General features: G+C 51.6%; 1 protein-coding gene across 1 annotated transcript; it reads right to left on the minus strand.

Annotated features, from left to right (window-relative positions):
- Positions 1–1,536: 1,536 nt before the first annotated feature.
- Positions 1,537–4,572, minus strand: ISF_01920 (heavy metal tolerance protein precursor; the record flags this gene model as incomplete). The annotated part of the gene is made up of 1 exon (XM_018845527.1): positions 1,537–4,572. The coding sequence occupies one exon, from the start codon at positions 4,570–4,572 to the stop codon at positions 1,537–1,539; it is 3,036 nt and encodes a 1,011-aa protein (XP_018707250.1).
- Between the last annotated feature and the right edge of the window lie 9,628 nt (positions 4,573–14,200).

The following is a 14,200-nucleotide window of genomic DNA, read 5'->3' on the forward strand; positions in this document are numbered from 1 at the left end:
GCTGGGTAGAAAGGACACCACCGCCAGGACAAAAGCAAGCCAAAACAGCTACTTTCTTGGACCCTTGTTCGCAAACACGAGATAGCACCACGAGAGTTGGCCGCCCGGTTCCACGCAAAGCTGCTTCACACTCTACGCTATTTCATTCTTTGCGCCGTGTTTTCTTTCTCCATATGGAAACTATTAATGTCTTTTTTATTACCAAAAAACTTATGCATGGAAACCGGAGTTTTTTACTTTCCAACATCCACCGATGACGACGAAGATGACCACGGGGCGGTTTTTGTTGGCAAGGTTTCGCATCAACCTCACACTCACTTTGTTGAAACGTGGTTTTCAACAAGAGAGGATGATAAAGGGGGAGGGAGCGGTATGCGCTTCGCATGATGGGATGATGACCTGGATGGATACGTGTGTCTTTTTTTTTTTCATCTACTTTTACACTTGTTTGTACCATAGACTTTTTTTCCGAGACTGCATCTTTGGATTCACGACGGGACCAGCTTCCTGGAAGCTGGCCCCTCGTCGCGGACTGCATGCTTCTCTGTACCTTTTTGTATCTATTTGTAATACATCGCCCGCCGCGGTGCACGACATTCGCTACGGATTCCATGATCCTCCCAATCCCCCCTTTTAGAACGCCCTACGAGTGAATTTGTCAACTTGATATTGGCGACGTGAGTTGTATTCATCTCTACTTATTCCATGGTAATCATCACCAAAACGAAAACCCGTCCGTGCAGGTCGGTCTTCTTTCCAGAGGAAGGACAAGTTATAGAAAGCCAGGTAAAAAAAAACAAAGCAACCGCCTTTTTGCGCCAGGATGCGCTCGCCGCTCTAGAACAGGGAGAAGGAAAAAAAGCACGCACATTTCACATTCACAAATTCTTTTCAACTCCCCTCAACCTGTCCAGGTTTTTTTTTCTTGTCCGTGATTGAAGACTTCTCAACCCCCCCCCCCCTTCCAGTATTAGATGTGATCTCAGAAAACGATTTAGCAAAGGAAAACATAAGCTGTGGAAATGAGAAGAGAGAAAAATAGTCATCAGAACTTCAAAGCAGAAGAGCAAAACGAGTGCAAGGAAAAAAATGCCAAGTATGTTTTGGTAGAGAGAAGAGAGAGAAAATACGGCGAACAAAAAATGATTCAAGCAAAGCAACCGAACGCCCCGTCAACGCCGCTTATATGCAGATTGAAGAACCGGCGTGTCTTGCCGGGGATGAGAGAAGAGGAAGAAAAATCGTTTGCTCATAACAACATCAGTGGTGCTTGGCCAGTGACAAAACCGAAAACTGAAATATATCATAAAAAGACTCCGCTGGTTCATGAAAGCTCAAGGGAAAGCGCGGCCCCGAAAGTAACCACGCGCGCCTGTCACTCGAGACAGTACTAATATTAGGTGCCAAGCGTCCGCCTTGAGGTGTTGAGCATTGGACTTTAGTTGCATCACCAATTCTTTTGCCTTCTATGACAGTAAAGAAAATATAAGCTTTTTCCTTGAGCGATGAATCAATGACACCCGCCCGAGGCACCGTTTACTGATTCAATTTGCGCTCTCGCGAGTGCTCATCAGTATGCCCTGATTCATCGTCTGACGATGACGAGCCAGAGGTGGTGGCTTCCTCAGTAGTGTCTTCGCTCTTGGCGTTCTTGGATCCGCGGCTAGCCGTGTTGCCAGAAAGGGAAGCTGAGGAACCCAGACTGTTATAGCCGTCTAGAGGCGTCTCAGTTCCCTTCTTATGGCTCATGTTAGCCCTGCGGAGAGCACGCGCGGCGCGTTGGGTGGCTTCCCTGGCAGCGTCAAGCGCGCGTTCAGCGCGGATCTGCTTCTCCCACATCGATGCGTACCGGCCACCAGCGGCCAGAAGCTCCAAGTGCGTGCCTTTTTCGACAATCGTACCAGCATGCAGCACAACGATCTGATCGGCATGGGTAATCGTAGACAATCGGTGTGCAATGATGAGAAGAGTGCGGCCTCGACCAATATTCCAAACATTCTCTTGGATTTCCTGCTCAGTGTGAGAGTCCAGAGCCGACGTGGCCTCGTCAAGCATGATGATGCGAGGGTCTTTAAGAATGGTACGAGCGATAGCAACACGCTGCTTCTCGCCTCCGCTGAGTCTGAGTCCACGCTCGCCAACCTGTGTTTCGTACTGGTCCGGGAAAGACAGAATTCGGTCGTGAATGCTCGCCGCTTTGCAGGCAGCATAAACTTCTTCATCGGTGGCGTTTGGGTTTGCATATCTAAGGTTGTACATGAGGGATTCGTTAAACAAGGTTGTGTCTTGAGGCACAACCCCGATATGGCGACGAACGGAGGAGATGGTCAGGTCCCGCACATCCTTGCCGTCCAACTCAATACTGCCTTCATCGCAGTCGTAGTATCGGAACATATGACGAAACAAGGTAGATTTACCGCCACCAGACTCGCCAACGAATGCCGTCGTGGACCCAGGTTGACACTCAAACGAGATGTTGCGCAGCGCCGGGCGACGTCGGTCGTAAGAAAAGTTGACATTTTTCCATCGGATATGGCCAGAGAAGTCTTCGAGGGGCTTCGCGTTGGGAGCGTCCACAACTGTAGGCTGAATTTTGAAGAGCTCAAGCAACCGTTCTCCTGAAATCATGGACTGCTGAACAGTTCGATAGAAGGTGCCAAAGAAGTTGAGTGGGCCTTGGAGCTGGGTCAGGTAAGAAATAACGACGAACCAATCGCTGGATTCCCGCATTCCTACGGCGACCTGCCAGCCGCAGATGAGGGCGGCCAATATCCTGCCAAGATTAAAAACGAGTGTTTGACACACATTCATCATGACCATGCCCATCTGCACATTGGCTTCGGCCTTCTGATAGGCTCCGACCTTGTCACGATAACGGCTAGATTCGTACTCTTCGGCGTTGAAGTATTTGACCGTCTCATAGCTAGAGATCGAATCGTTTTTGACGGCCTCTTCTTCTCTGTCAGCATTGGTCATCTCGCGTCGCTGGTCAGCTCGTGTCGATGCCATCTTGATTGTCATGTAGAGGTACCAGCAGGTATCTACAAGGTTGATTTGCGCGTAGAGCGGTCCGAATTTGTAGTAGAAGACACTAATAGACAGAATCAAATCAAAGAGCATAGGTATGACTTGGAAAGTGACCTGCTCGAGGAAAGAGTTGATAGAAGACCCCTTGTTGAGTGCGGACAGGACTTCGCCAGTGCGCTTAGAGAGATGGAAGTCCAGGCTGAGAGAGTGCACGTGGTTGAAAGCAGCCGTTGTTAAGCCACGATAAGAGTACTGGGAGACGGGTATCCAGAGCAAGGATCGAAGTGGCCCGAGCATGCCCTGGAGAATCCAGAGAAGCCCAAGAAACAGGGAGGCGCGAAGAGGGAAGAGATCCATAGTCAACGGTTGTCCATCTTGCACTTCCTTGATAGCATGATTGAGCTGCTTGACGACTTCACCGATCTGGTTCGGAACAATAATGTTGACAATGCGCTGAATAATAACGAGGACGAAGCAGACAAGAACTTGCAGCTGCAGCATGACGGAATCCTTGGGCCACAAGTAGGGGAAAAAGAGGGAATATCCGCGGATATATTCCCACCAAGTCTTGTGGGGAAGCTTTTGTGGTCGATAAAACGCGGCGTTTTCGTCTTTGCGTGAACTGGGCGCTGAGTATTTGGCTGCGTTGGACATGGTCCGCCCTCGAGACCGGCGAGAGTATGTGTCGCGTCCGTTCGGTCCTGCTGTATTGACATCGCCATTTTGAGAGTCATATGACCTCTGATGGCCATTCAAAAGCGGGGTGTGCTCATGGGCGAAGCCGTCTTCAAGCTTCACAGGTCGCTTGGATCGTACTTTACCGATCCAAGCAACGCTGAAAACCCCGATTAGGGCTATCAGGTGGAGGATACGGACAAAGTAGAGAACCAAGTCCAGTTTGATCCAGCGATCAAAGCAGTCTTCGTCTCCCGTTTGCGATTTTGGGTTGGTAAAGCGGCATGCGGCCGCAGTCGTAAAGGTGGTTGAGAAAAGAATGATCTCGCCTACTAGGCCTAGGACCCAGATCAAGAGGTGAACGACATTGGGCCCTTTTTTCCAGTCGAAGAGCGAGAAAAGGATGTAAAGGTAGAAGAAGACGGAGCCCAGAACGTGGACAATGGTCCACTCACCAGCCCAGGAGAGACCGTCCTTAGACCACTTGTAAGGGTTGTCATGGTAGAACGCATGGTCGAACATGAAGGCGCCGGTCGCAACATAAGAGATGAAAATGACTGCAGCCAGATAGCGAAAGACATTTTTGGCAGCCGGGCCAAAATGGGGACCAAGCTTTCTCTCGCCATCGTCTTTGGTCTTCTTCTTCGTGACGGGCAAGGGCTTCCCGCCCGGGCCTTTTACATGCGATTGTACAATGCTTTCCTGCTTCTTGGCATTATACACACTGTACCATGCAACACACGATACAAACGCGACGAGAAGTATGAAGGAGTAAAGGTATTGCGTCTCGCGAAGGATCAGATCGGAGGCAGGTATAGACGAGTCGGATTGTCGCTGTTGGAGAGCCGAAACATTTTCAGCGGCCGCCATGGCGGACTAAAAGAGATAGATTGTCAGTTATGGGACATCGATGAAAACAATGTTTTTTTGTGGAATTTTGATTCATAGAAGCGTTGCGGTCGAGCGTAGGTTACAGGTGAGTGCCAAGTGAGGCAAACGGACGACAAACAGCCGAGGAGGGACTGGAGGCGGAGGGCAAATAAGCCGACGGCAGCGAAGAGCAATTCAACGTACAAGAAGCTGTGTAGATAGTCACTGGGGAGCGACCATGGCCATGCCCCCGGGCAATGTAGACACAAGGTGCAAGGTCAGCAGAAGCGTTGTCGTCAAGGTGGCGGGATTGAGGGCGAAGTGGCGGCACTCGCGAGTAAACCCGTTGCGGGACAGAGAGCAAGGGCAGCACGAAAGCAGCTGCAAGGTGTCGATGAACGAAGGAGATTAGATAAAGATCTCGCTGACGACCAGAGCAGAGAATACGAGGCGGAGTCTTGCGATTATTAAAAAAAAACGAATGCTCGCGCACCGACAAAGGCAGAGTGAATGTTGGGAGAAGAGCAAAGTTGAAGAGTTGGTGCCAGCGTTTTTGAAGGCCGATCAAAAACTGGCCCCCCCGGCGCTGGGAACGGGCGAGCCAGGGCCCTAGATATGTTAGTAGGCACCCTAGCGCCAGTGGCGGAAGCACCCTCAGTTTGCGCAGGTGCCAGCAGGTCAAAGGTTGCAGTGGTGCAGTTCAGGTGCTGTTAGCAGGCGGTCTCTCTTGTAACTGACCTAGCGCAGGCAGGTAAGTACGATACTTGGGTCGGTACATTGGTACCTTAGGTACTAAGGTACCTAGGTAGGTAGGAGGCAGGCTGCCCAGTCCTGGTTGGTGATAAGTAATGTCTGGAATGCCTGGCAAACCCGGTCGTTTTGTGGTTGTTTTTTAGGTATCTAGAACTGTCGTGTCATTGTGTCCTACGTTGTCATCAGGTTGCCTTGCATGGTAGATTGATGGGATACAGTCAGTGCTTAGGTAGCGCAACCTAAAACCTTAGGTAGTAGGTAGATATGTACCCAAACTGACATATGTTGCCCTGATGTAATAGTCACTAGAATACCAAGGTAAGCTTTGCTTTTTTTTTTTTTTCCTCTTCTTCATTTTCCATCTCGTTCAGGGTGCGGCACCCATCCGACGATGCAGCCTTCAATAGCCCTCATCATGGTGGGTTCCATACGGCGGGCGCGGTGCCAAAGTGAAGTGGCGGCAAAGTGGCGGAAAGTGGGTGGTGGTGTCTTTGCCTAAGTACCTACCCCTGCCACGGTAGGCGAGCAGATACTAGGGCGTCGACAAGGCCATGGGGTAGGTCTGAAAGGGTGGTGTGCCAGCGTCTGGACAAGGAACAAGCTTTTGGTTTCAACCTCTCAGAGGCCTCCCCAAGCGATGCCTTACAGCAGCTTACACGAATTATACCTGATACTGAGTAACAACGGCTTCACTTCCGTGGCAATCTTGACAAGCAAAAGCGATAACTCCAGATCCGTACAACTCCGTATACGGATGCATTCTCGCGTGGCATTATGCGATTCGCCCTTGCCCTCCTCTCCCGCGGCCCCGGCGCACACCTCACTCAACAAGCTCCATGTTTTGCTGCTACACTGCTGCTGCAACAGATCGAACTCACACATATCTGCGGTGTCGCACTGCGTCTTGATTCTTGCATTCTGGGCCGCTGACCCGGCCTAGCGGTACCTCCAAGATGTCCACCAAAGGTCACGCTGCACACCCTAGAATCCACTGCAGGCAGTCAAAGTGCACCCCCCCAACACCAATAAGGTCAATAGGTCTGTAAAAAGTATCCGTACTAACTAGAGTAACGAAATGATTTCCAAGACACCCCCAGAGGCACTGTTGGGGGCATTCATGCAGTCGGTGTCTGTTGTTTACCTGCTACGGAATACTACTGGTAGGTACTGGGAAAGCTGTGGCGTCTCATCCCTCATCCGTGGGCACGCCTTCCCTGAGAAGAAAATGGGGGGTAGTACTCCGTACGGCGTACCTTATGGACACCAATGCACCCAGGCGGTGCATCCTTCTTCTGCCGCTCACCCTCACCGTTTGACCAGGCCACCAGCAACATGGAACATCCCGCATCGAGTGCGCACAATCTCCCCTCCACTTCATCTCCTAGTCAAGCACACAAAGACTCGCTAACGATCCCTATCCTGGTAAAGCTCCTTGCTGCTGTGCACGTTCATAGCCAGATACACGCCGCTCCTGTTTGACCATAATACCTCGTTACGACCTTGAATCACGGCGCGTGCCTCAAGTCCGTCCCAGAGCAAACAACTTAGGTATTCAATGAGCCAACACAAGTTTCCAAACGAGTATTTGCACCGATTGACACGCGTCGCAGTGTCAATAGCTCGAGCAACAACAAGGTCACCTGCCATGTTACTGACTCGACATTCAATTATTAGTGGTCACGGCTGTCTCGCCCGGCTCTAGTCAGTTCTCTTGCGACTCAATTGCAACGACAGCGACTCAAATACCATCCAGAAAAAATTATAAATCGCCATGCCATTATCAAATAGCCTTGAAACTGGAGCTGCTCGTGTCCATCCAGTCCGGGGTGGCACTCCGTATGCAAGACACCACATTGGTCGCTTACGTCGAGTGGCGATTCCAGGAGTGTCAGCATGTTAGTGCAAACCGACGCTGGTGCTTTTCTAACTACTGCTCAGGTGCCTTGCAGAGGCTTATTTCGGCTCAACCCTCCCGCAGAAGCGCATCTTCGCCACCACCATTCTCCAAGACTACCTACCTCCTGATCATTAGGCTCGTACAGCAACCTCTGAGCACCAACTGGCGGCGGCTACTACGCTCCACGATGGATCCATACTCAAGGGCTCGATTTGAGCCGCATAGCCACTACCCACATGCTACAGAAATAGATGCAAGGAGCTGGGCCGGCTGGGCTGGACCGCTGTGGGACTATGCCAACACAGAGCACAGCAATCTGAGCCTTCTCTGCTGCACCGCGACCATCGCCACTCGGTCAAGGCGACACCGACATGCTCACCCATTACTTCATGTTGGGGGGCTTGCTTGCATACGTAGCTCCTTTACCTCGCATCAGCCAGCTGGTCACCACACCACCCAACTCGTCCTAACCACCCACATCGCGCCGGGTGGCAATGCTAGTTCGGGCGCCGCACACGGAAGGCTACCAATTTCGCAGTACATGTGTGCAGTTCTGTCAATTCCCTGTCCAGGCTTGGCTGCTTCTAACCTAGCACTCAATAACTCGATGCTGTCGCATTCTGGGCTGTCATATGCTCCCCCGGTTTCCTGACGTTGTGGGCGGGTGGTGTAAGTGTGCGTGTGTGACATGCGGCTGCTGACCACGTCCCCGGTGTAGGTTCATGCACTTGATCGGCGCATCATCGTCTGGCCTACGATTACGCCGTGCTCTGCCGAGCAACTAACTATCGTGAGCGGTGTTCTTTTCAGCATCACTTTCGGTGGCAAAGGCTCGCCCTTCAGGCTCTATACCTAGCTTTGGACATTTATCCGAAAACTCGTTTGAATTGCAGCCAAAGCAATTTCCCTACTCTGTACGGAGTACTCCTCTCGGCGTTCATCAGGTGCCATGCTGCGTGCCCGCTTTATTAGTGGCAGATCAGTTATCGAATGTATGTGGCCACACTTTACGAATTACACTCCTGAAGAAGCGCCAATGACGCTTGCGGGCACCAGTTTGCCCATGTGCCACAGCTGCCGACTGGCTGGCGCCTTGCACCAATAACAACCGCTGCTGACTTTTGTCAATTATGACGATACTTCCTTGTTTACCAAAACCGACTGGCTGAAGCCGGGCGCTGGTGGCCTTGCTGCTGGGCACATCTGCTGCTGGGAGTCTCGGCAGGTACCGTGAAGGTCGACATCACCTGCAGGCTGCTGCTTGGACGATAACTTACAAACTCGCTACAAAGATCTCACGGCATGCACGATTTTGTTGACCCCACTTTATTATTACCAGCCCCAGCCGGTATACTTACATAAGTCAAACCAGTTTCGAATAGGGCCTTGTTTCGCGAGTTGGAAAGTCTATCAAGCCGTCATCGTCTTCGAAGCTCAGCATCTGTTGTTTTTCTCACGTATCCTATGTTGCTGGCAGAGCATCATCCCGAGATGGGTCTTAGAGTAGGGATGTCATGGATCTCAAAGACCTGCTCAGTTGACCACACACCACGCACATCATCCATCAGCCTGCTAACTAGTACCTCTGACAGTCCCCGTCTTGCGCTTTCCCGAAAATGCGCAGGTGCACTCACTCTGCACGGCTTGCTAGTGTGTGCGCTGCGTCTCATCGATCGATGAAACTGTTCCAGCTATCAACTTGTCAGTGATGGATGCCAAGCATTGAAATCCAACAGTACTTCCAGGATCAGGTTTCCACAATAATGGTTCTAGACCAGAACAGCCATGGCCGGTTAGCGGGCCCGGATATGCAAGCTGTGCAACAGCAGGACGAACAAGCCATCAATCCCATCCCCAGCAAGCCAAGAGAGTAAAGACGAACAAGGGGCGGAGCCGAAGCCAAAGCCACAGCTGTCGTGGGGTGGGAACGAGGCAAGCCAGGTATACCCTGAAGAAGCAGGTAATATGGCCGCCAAAGACAAAGAGTGCCGTTGATTGGCAAACCTCAGTTCACTGGCGAAGGCTAGCGCGGTCGAGGACAGGAAAAAAAAAAAGGCCAATTGCCAACTAGGAGCGTGCTATTGACGCCAACGTACGAGATGTCACAGAAGCGCTGACTGCCTTGAGGCCGTACGGTATGTTACTGAACCACGGTGTTGTAGGTCAAGCTTGTTCGGAAAAGAAAACAGCATACGCATCATCCACCTCTCCAGAAGAAGAAAAAAAGCAAAGCGAACCCTTCAGTCAAAATTACCTCAAGCCTCTCAGGTAGGTGAAACCTGCATTTTGTTCCGATGAAGCCCGCGTTACACAACATACAGAGGGCATCACAGGGTGCCTTGTTTACGAACCCGGTTTTTTATTCAAGCGGCTATTCATCATCACATTGTGGTTGGCAAACTGTCGATGGATCAATGCAACGAACGGTGTGGAACACTTGGTCAAGTGCCTTTTCAGCGACGCTGCCGGTGCTGCGATGGACGCGGAGTAAACGGTGGCTACTGCGTCCCTCGCGCACCGTAATAAGAAATGAAAGGATCCGGTATGCCACTCATGTGCCCCGTCTCTTGTGATAGAGAGCACTGCCTCGCTTTGATGTTTGATGTACGCCATATCGCTAACAGGACTGGCCGCAGGGAATACTGCGCAGACCACACCAACCCATCGGGAGACGGCTTCCGTTGCGTCGGATACGCTGCGCTACTGGAAAGGGAAAGGCTCGCAACGATCTGTCCCATGGTACGTATTTAGGGTCAGCATCGAAGCATTTTGGCGGCGCCTGCAATTCCAGCATGTGGCACAGCCGGTGAGAGGCAACATATTTCATTCCTCCGGCACCCCGTGTCGAACCAGACGAGAGCGCCATGCTGCAAGACTGCCCTCACGGATACAGATGTCCTGTAACAGGGCTTGCCAGGCATGAACGGGTTTCTGACTATACGCAGTACTCCACCTTCCGTAACTTGCAAACAAGGCCATCAGCAGGAGGCATCACTAAGAGAATATGCCCCGCCGCCCAGCGATAGTAGTGTCAACAGCCACAACGCCCAACTTTGTGCCGATCATACATGGGAGCATCGGGAGGGCAGGTGCGTGTCTTCCGGCCGATGCTTGACATTCATCAATTACATCTCCGATAAATAAGGAGCTATTGACAACACCGTCGGTAAATCAGAAACGACTTATACCAAGAGCTTGAAGCCTTCACCTAGCAAATGTTTGGGAAAGATACGCTGCAATGTGTAAGAAACAGCAGCGGGCGCGGGCCATCCGAGAAGGGGCCTCGTTCAAACATTCAACTGAAGAAGCCATGCGGCTCTAAACGAGAATCCAACTGGAAGTATCCATGCAAAGTCGCGGCCTCTTGATATGCCTTTGCGACGGGTACGACGCAAATAAAAAGCCATTGCTCGCATTGTGAGTTTGTGTAACAGGCGCGCGGTCCGGTCGATCATCATCTACGGACAAGTTGCATGTCAACGGCGACGAGCGGGTCCATGAGTGCTTGGCATGGGAGTGCGCCCGTCCCTTTATTACAAAGAAGATACGAATACTCGGTATGCTCAGACAGAGCCCTCTCGGGATACGGATTACGGCAATCGGATCCAGCCGGCCGTGGTGTGTCTCCGTTCCATAATTGATGCCAGCCGACGAGTTTGTCACTGTGGGGGGAAAGAGATTATCTGAAGAGTTAGCCGAAAGAGGCAATGAGCTCCCAGAGGCAACGATTTCTCCCATCACGGATACAAGATCAGCCAGCCCCTTGCAAGGTTCTGCATGGCCGATTCCCGCGCCCCTTTCCTCTTTGTTTCATCCGTGTCATGAAGCTATTGGTAATAAGCGTTGTTGTATCGGACTCACACCGGCCAGGGATCAAGGAAATGCTGACTCCCTCCGCTGCATGGCACGGACACGAAAGGAGAGTCGCTGGTCGCCAGTTCCGATATCGCTAACGGATGTGTGCCAGATTTAGCAATTATTTTGCATGACGGACAGATTTTGATGTCAAAATTCAAAGATTGACGACTAGGTACGGAGTAGTCTCAAAAGGCAAACACGCTTTATTATTACCGAGTTGCGGGCGTTGAAGCGATGTTCCTGTGCCGTACTTCGCCCCTCCCATGTATGTCTCGGGGCTCTTGCCTTCCCCATGGGCAACTTTTGAAAGGAAGAGGAGAAGCAAAAACGCTTCTGGAACGACGAGGTGGAAGCTGACCAGGGTGTGTGTGGACTGCTTCGTTGGCCTTTGGTGACACGAAGGGAGGAAGAGGTGCGAAAAATGACTGCTGGGGCCTGCGCGTCCGGGTCAAAGCTTCATTCATCATGGAGCTGTTGCACAGAACATGCAAGGTTGGCTTTTTTTTTTTCTTTCTCTGAGTGTCGGTGAAAGAGGCTGTAGGGCGACGTGGGGAGCTGTGGTACCGACGAGGCCCTTGTACTACCAAGGTTTGAGCATGCCAAGAGACAGCCAATGCGACTCTGCAAGCTGTATCGGGCGTGGGAATAACGCAGAGTCTAATCGGAGCAGTAACTAACTACCTAGCAGAATCATAAAGCATGACAGGCCGGCCAATGAGTGGCAGTGGCTCTCACTCATCTCAGAGTGGATGCATGATTGGGTACATACTGATTCTAGGCCTCTATGGGAGTTGTGAGAAGAAAGCCTTTGCAGGCTTGTTTCGAGCAAGGCAAGTGTGGAAGATCAGATCTATGAAGGGAAAGATGGAGATAGCAAATGGTACGACTTCTTTCTCTTGCCAAAACTCAGCAGAGTTGATCAGCCAACATGCAAAGCTAATGCCGGTCTGCAGCGTCGAACCTACTTTGGTCCATGGTCTTCTTGTCTCTCTCCTCCACAAACTAACGAAGTACTAACTAACATGCAACGCAGTTGCAGTTGCCGTTGCAGCGGATGGGGGATTTGATTACCTTCCGACCGTTAGCCGAACCCAACATCTCAAACATTTTACGCAACAACGTTGGAGGAGCAGGGCTGAGAGGCAAGCCACCAGCAAGGAGACAGAGCAGGGAGACAAGCAGACCATGGCAGTATGCCAGCGCCTCCCTCTTACCCATCTTTGGTAGGTTTTCGCGGTGTAGCCCCGGGACCCTACCAGGCAGCTATCACTCCGGCCGGAAAATAGGACGGGGTTCCCCGGTAGACCGCTCTGGATCGGGTCGTCTCAACAAAGCGAATGTACGAGCAGATCGACGGACCGCCCCGTGAAAATGCAACGGTTTTGACCAAAAGATGCATGTCTATTCCGAGGGCGTTCTTTTCGGCCTTTCCTCGTCATGATTACGCACCAAGTAGGTACAGGTGCCAAAACAATATTCTGGTCCCGTTAGATTAACTGCAGGGGTGGTGGAAGAAGAACACTGACGACACTACGCCTGCCCCTTGTCAGACATGCATCTGGAGCCTGGAGAAAAAGAAGGAGAAAGAGAAGAGGCCAGCCACGTTGTTTTGCTTATCTTGCAAAAGGCTGCGCAAGGTTGCAGTGCGCGGACCCGAAAGATAGGTCATCGGAGCGCGCCGTCCAATGTAAATGTCATTGTGGCTGGAGGGCTGGACACAATCCCAGGAATCTGGTTTATTACCAGCACATTTCGACCCGACAGACTGTCCTGACAGGACAGCGAGGGAAGGGAAGGACCTCACGAGGCTGATACATGGCACATCACATCACAAACAACCCAAAAATAAAACGGCCAAAAAAAGCCAGGGTGGCTGTTGTTGTCCCTGTCATGACGCAGGCCGACAGCCTAGACCCTTTGATCAAGCCAGCCCGTGTCAGTCCTTTTTTTTTGTCCGTCACTGTGCATAAGATTTCCCAAGAGCTTGCAGGAGGGCGGCGATGGCTTTGGGAAGGAGAGAACCGTGCTCGGCTGGCGAAAGACGACACTATTTCTATTCTCCTCTGGATTCGGCGCAAAGAAGCAGAGCAACAAGGGACTCTACTATGTAACGCTGCCTGACCGACCCTTTCTTACACCCTGCCTGCTGGTTGTCTTAGGAGGCATGTCAAGGTAAACCCAAAGCTTGGCGCACGCATGTCGTGTAACACGGTTGACTCTTTGCCTTGCGACCTTGTTTCTCTCTATGTAGACAAGTCCATGTACCGACGTTGCATTAGCAATTGGCAGGGAGAAGATGATCGGGTCACTATGTGCGAGCACGGATTTCCGTACCGAGTGCACGAAAGCACTTGTCAGCCACAACAAGGAGGGCAAGGGGGCCTGCAAGCGCAATGGATATGGGTGCTTGCAGCCCATTCCAGCAGAGCTGCCTGGCGCAAGATGAGGCCGTTGCTGGTTCATTGCTGCCTTCTCCCCTATCATGTGCATCACATGTCCTTTGGTTATCGACGCCCGACGCGAAACGTGTGTCTACCAGCAAAGCAAAAGTGTAGCGGTCAAGGGGTAGCTAGGAGGGTTTCCAACAAACGGAGCCACGACCGAAACGAGGCTTGCCTTTTTTTTTTGTTCGGGAAAATGACAACGTGGCACAGACAGAGCAGAAGCAATGAAACAACCTGACCTAGATCTGAGTCGCGAAGAACATGGTGGGATTGGCAGCCAAGAACGGGAACGCGACTGGCTGTAGGACACTGGAGGCGCGGGAAGAGAGTTGATTGGCGATGGGTTGACGGCTTCGGCTTATTCGACGGAATACCGGGCTCCCAACACTGGTGAGCCTTTTTCTCCCCTGCGTGTCCTTGTTTCCCCTCGGTACATGGAAAAGTTGTCATAGAAACTGAGCGCGGCTTCACCGCCGAACCTAAAAAGGGTCAACACCGACTGTACTCTGTACAGGTTAGGTATTAACCAAGTTAGGTATTGCATATATGTACCCGGCACGGCACAGCGGAGCCCGGAACTGCGAGGGTTGCGCATGCTCGGAAGTTGAGCAGAGAGGAGGTGCATTTGCAATGCGATATGCAACGGCACATGAAAAGAAAGTACTGCGTCGCAGCA

This window comes from Cordyceps fumosorosea (assembly GCF_001636725.1).
Source record: "Cordyceps fumosorosea ARSEF 2679 chromosome Unknown scaffold_3, whole genome shotgun sequence".
In the NCBI taxonomy this organism is placed as follows: domain Eukaryota; kingdom Fungi; phylum Ascomycota; class Sordariomycetes; order Hypocreales; family Cordycipitaceae; genus Cordyceps; species Cordyceps fumosorosea.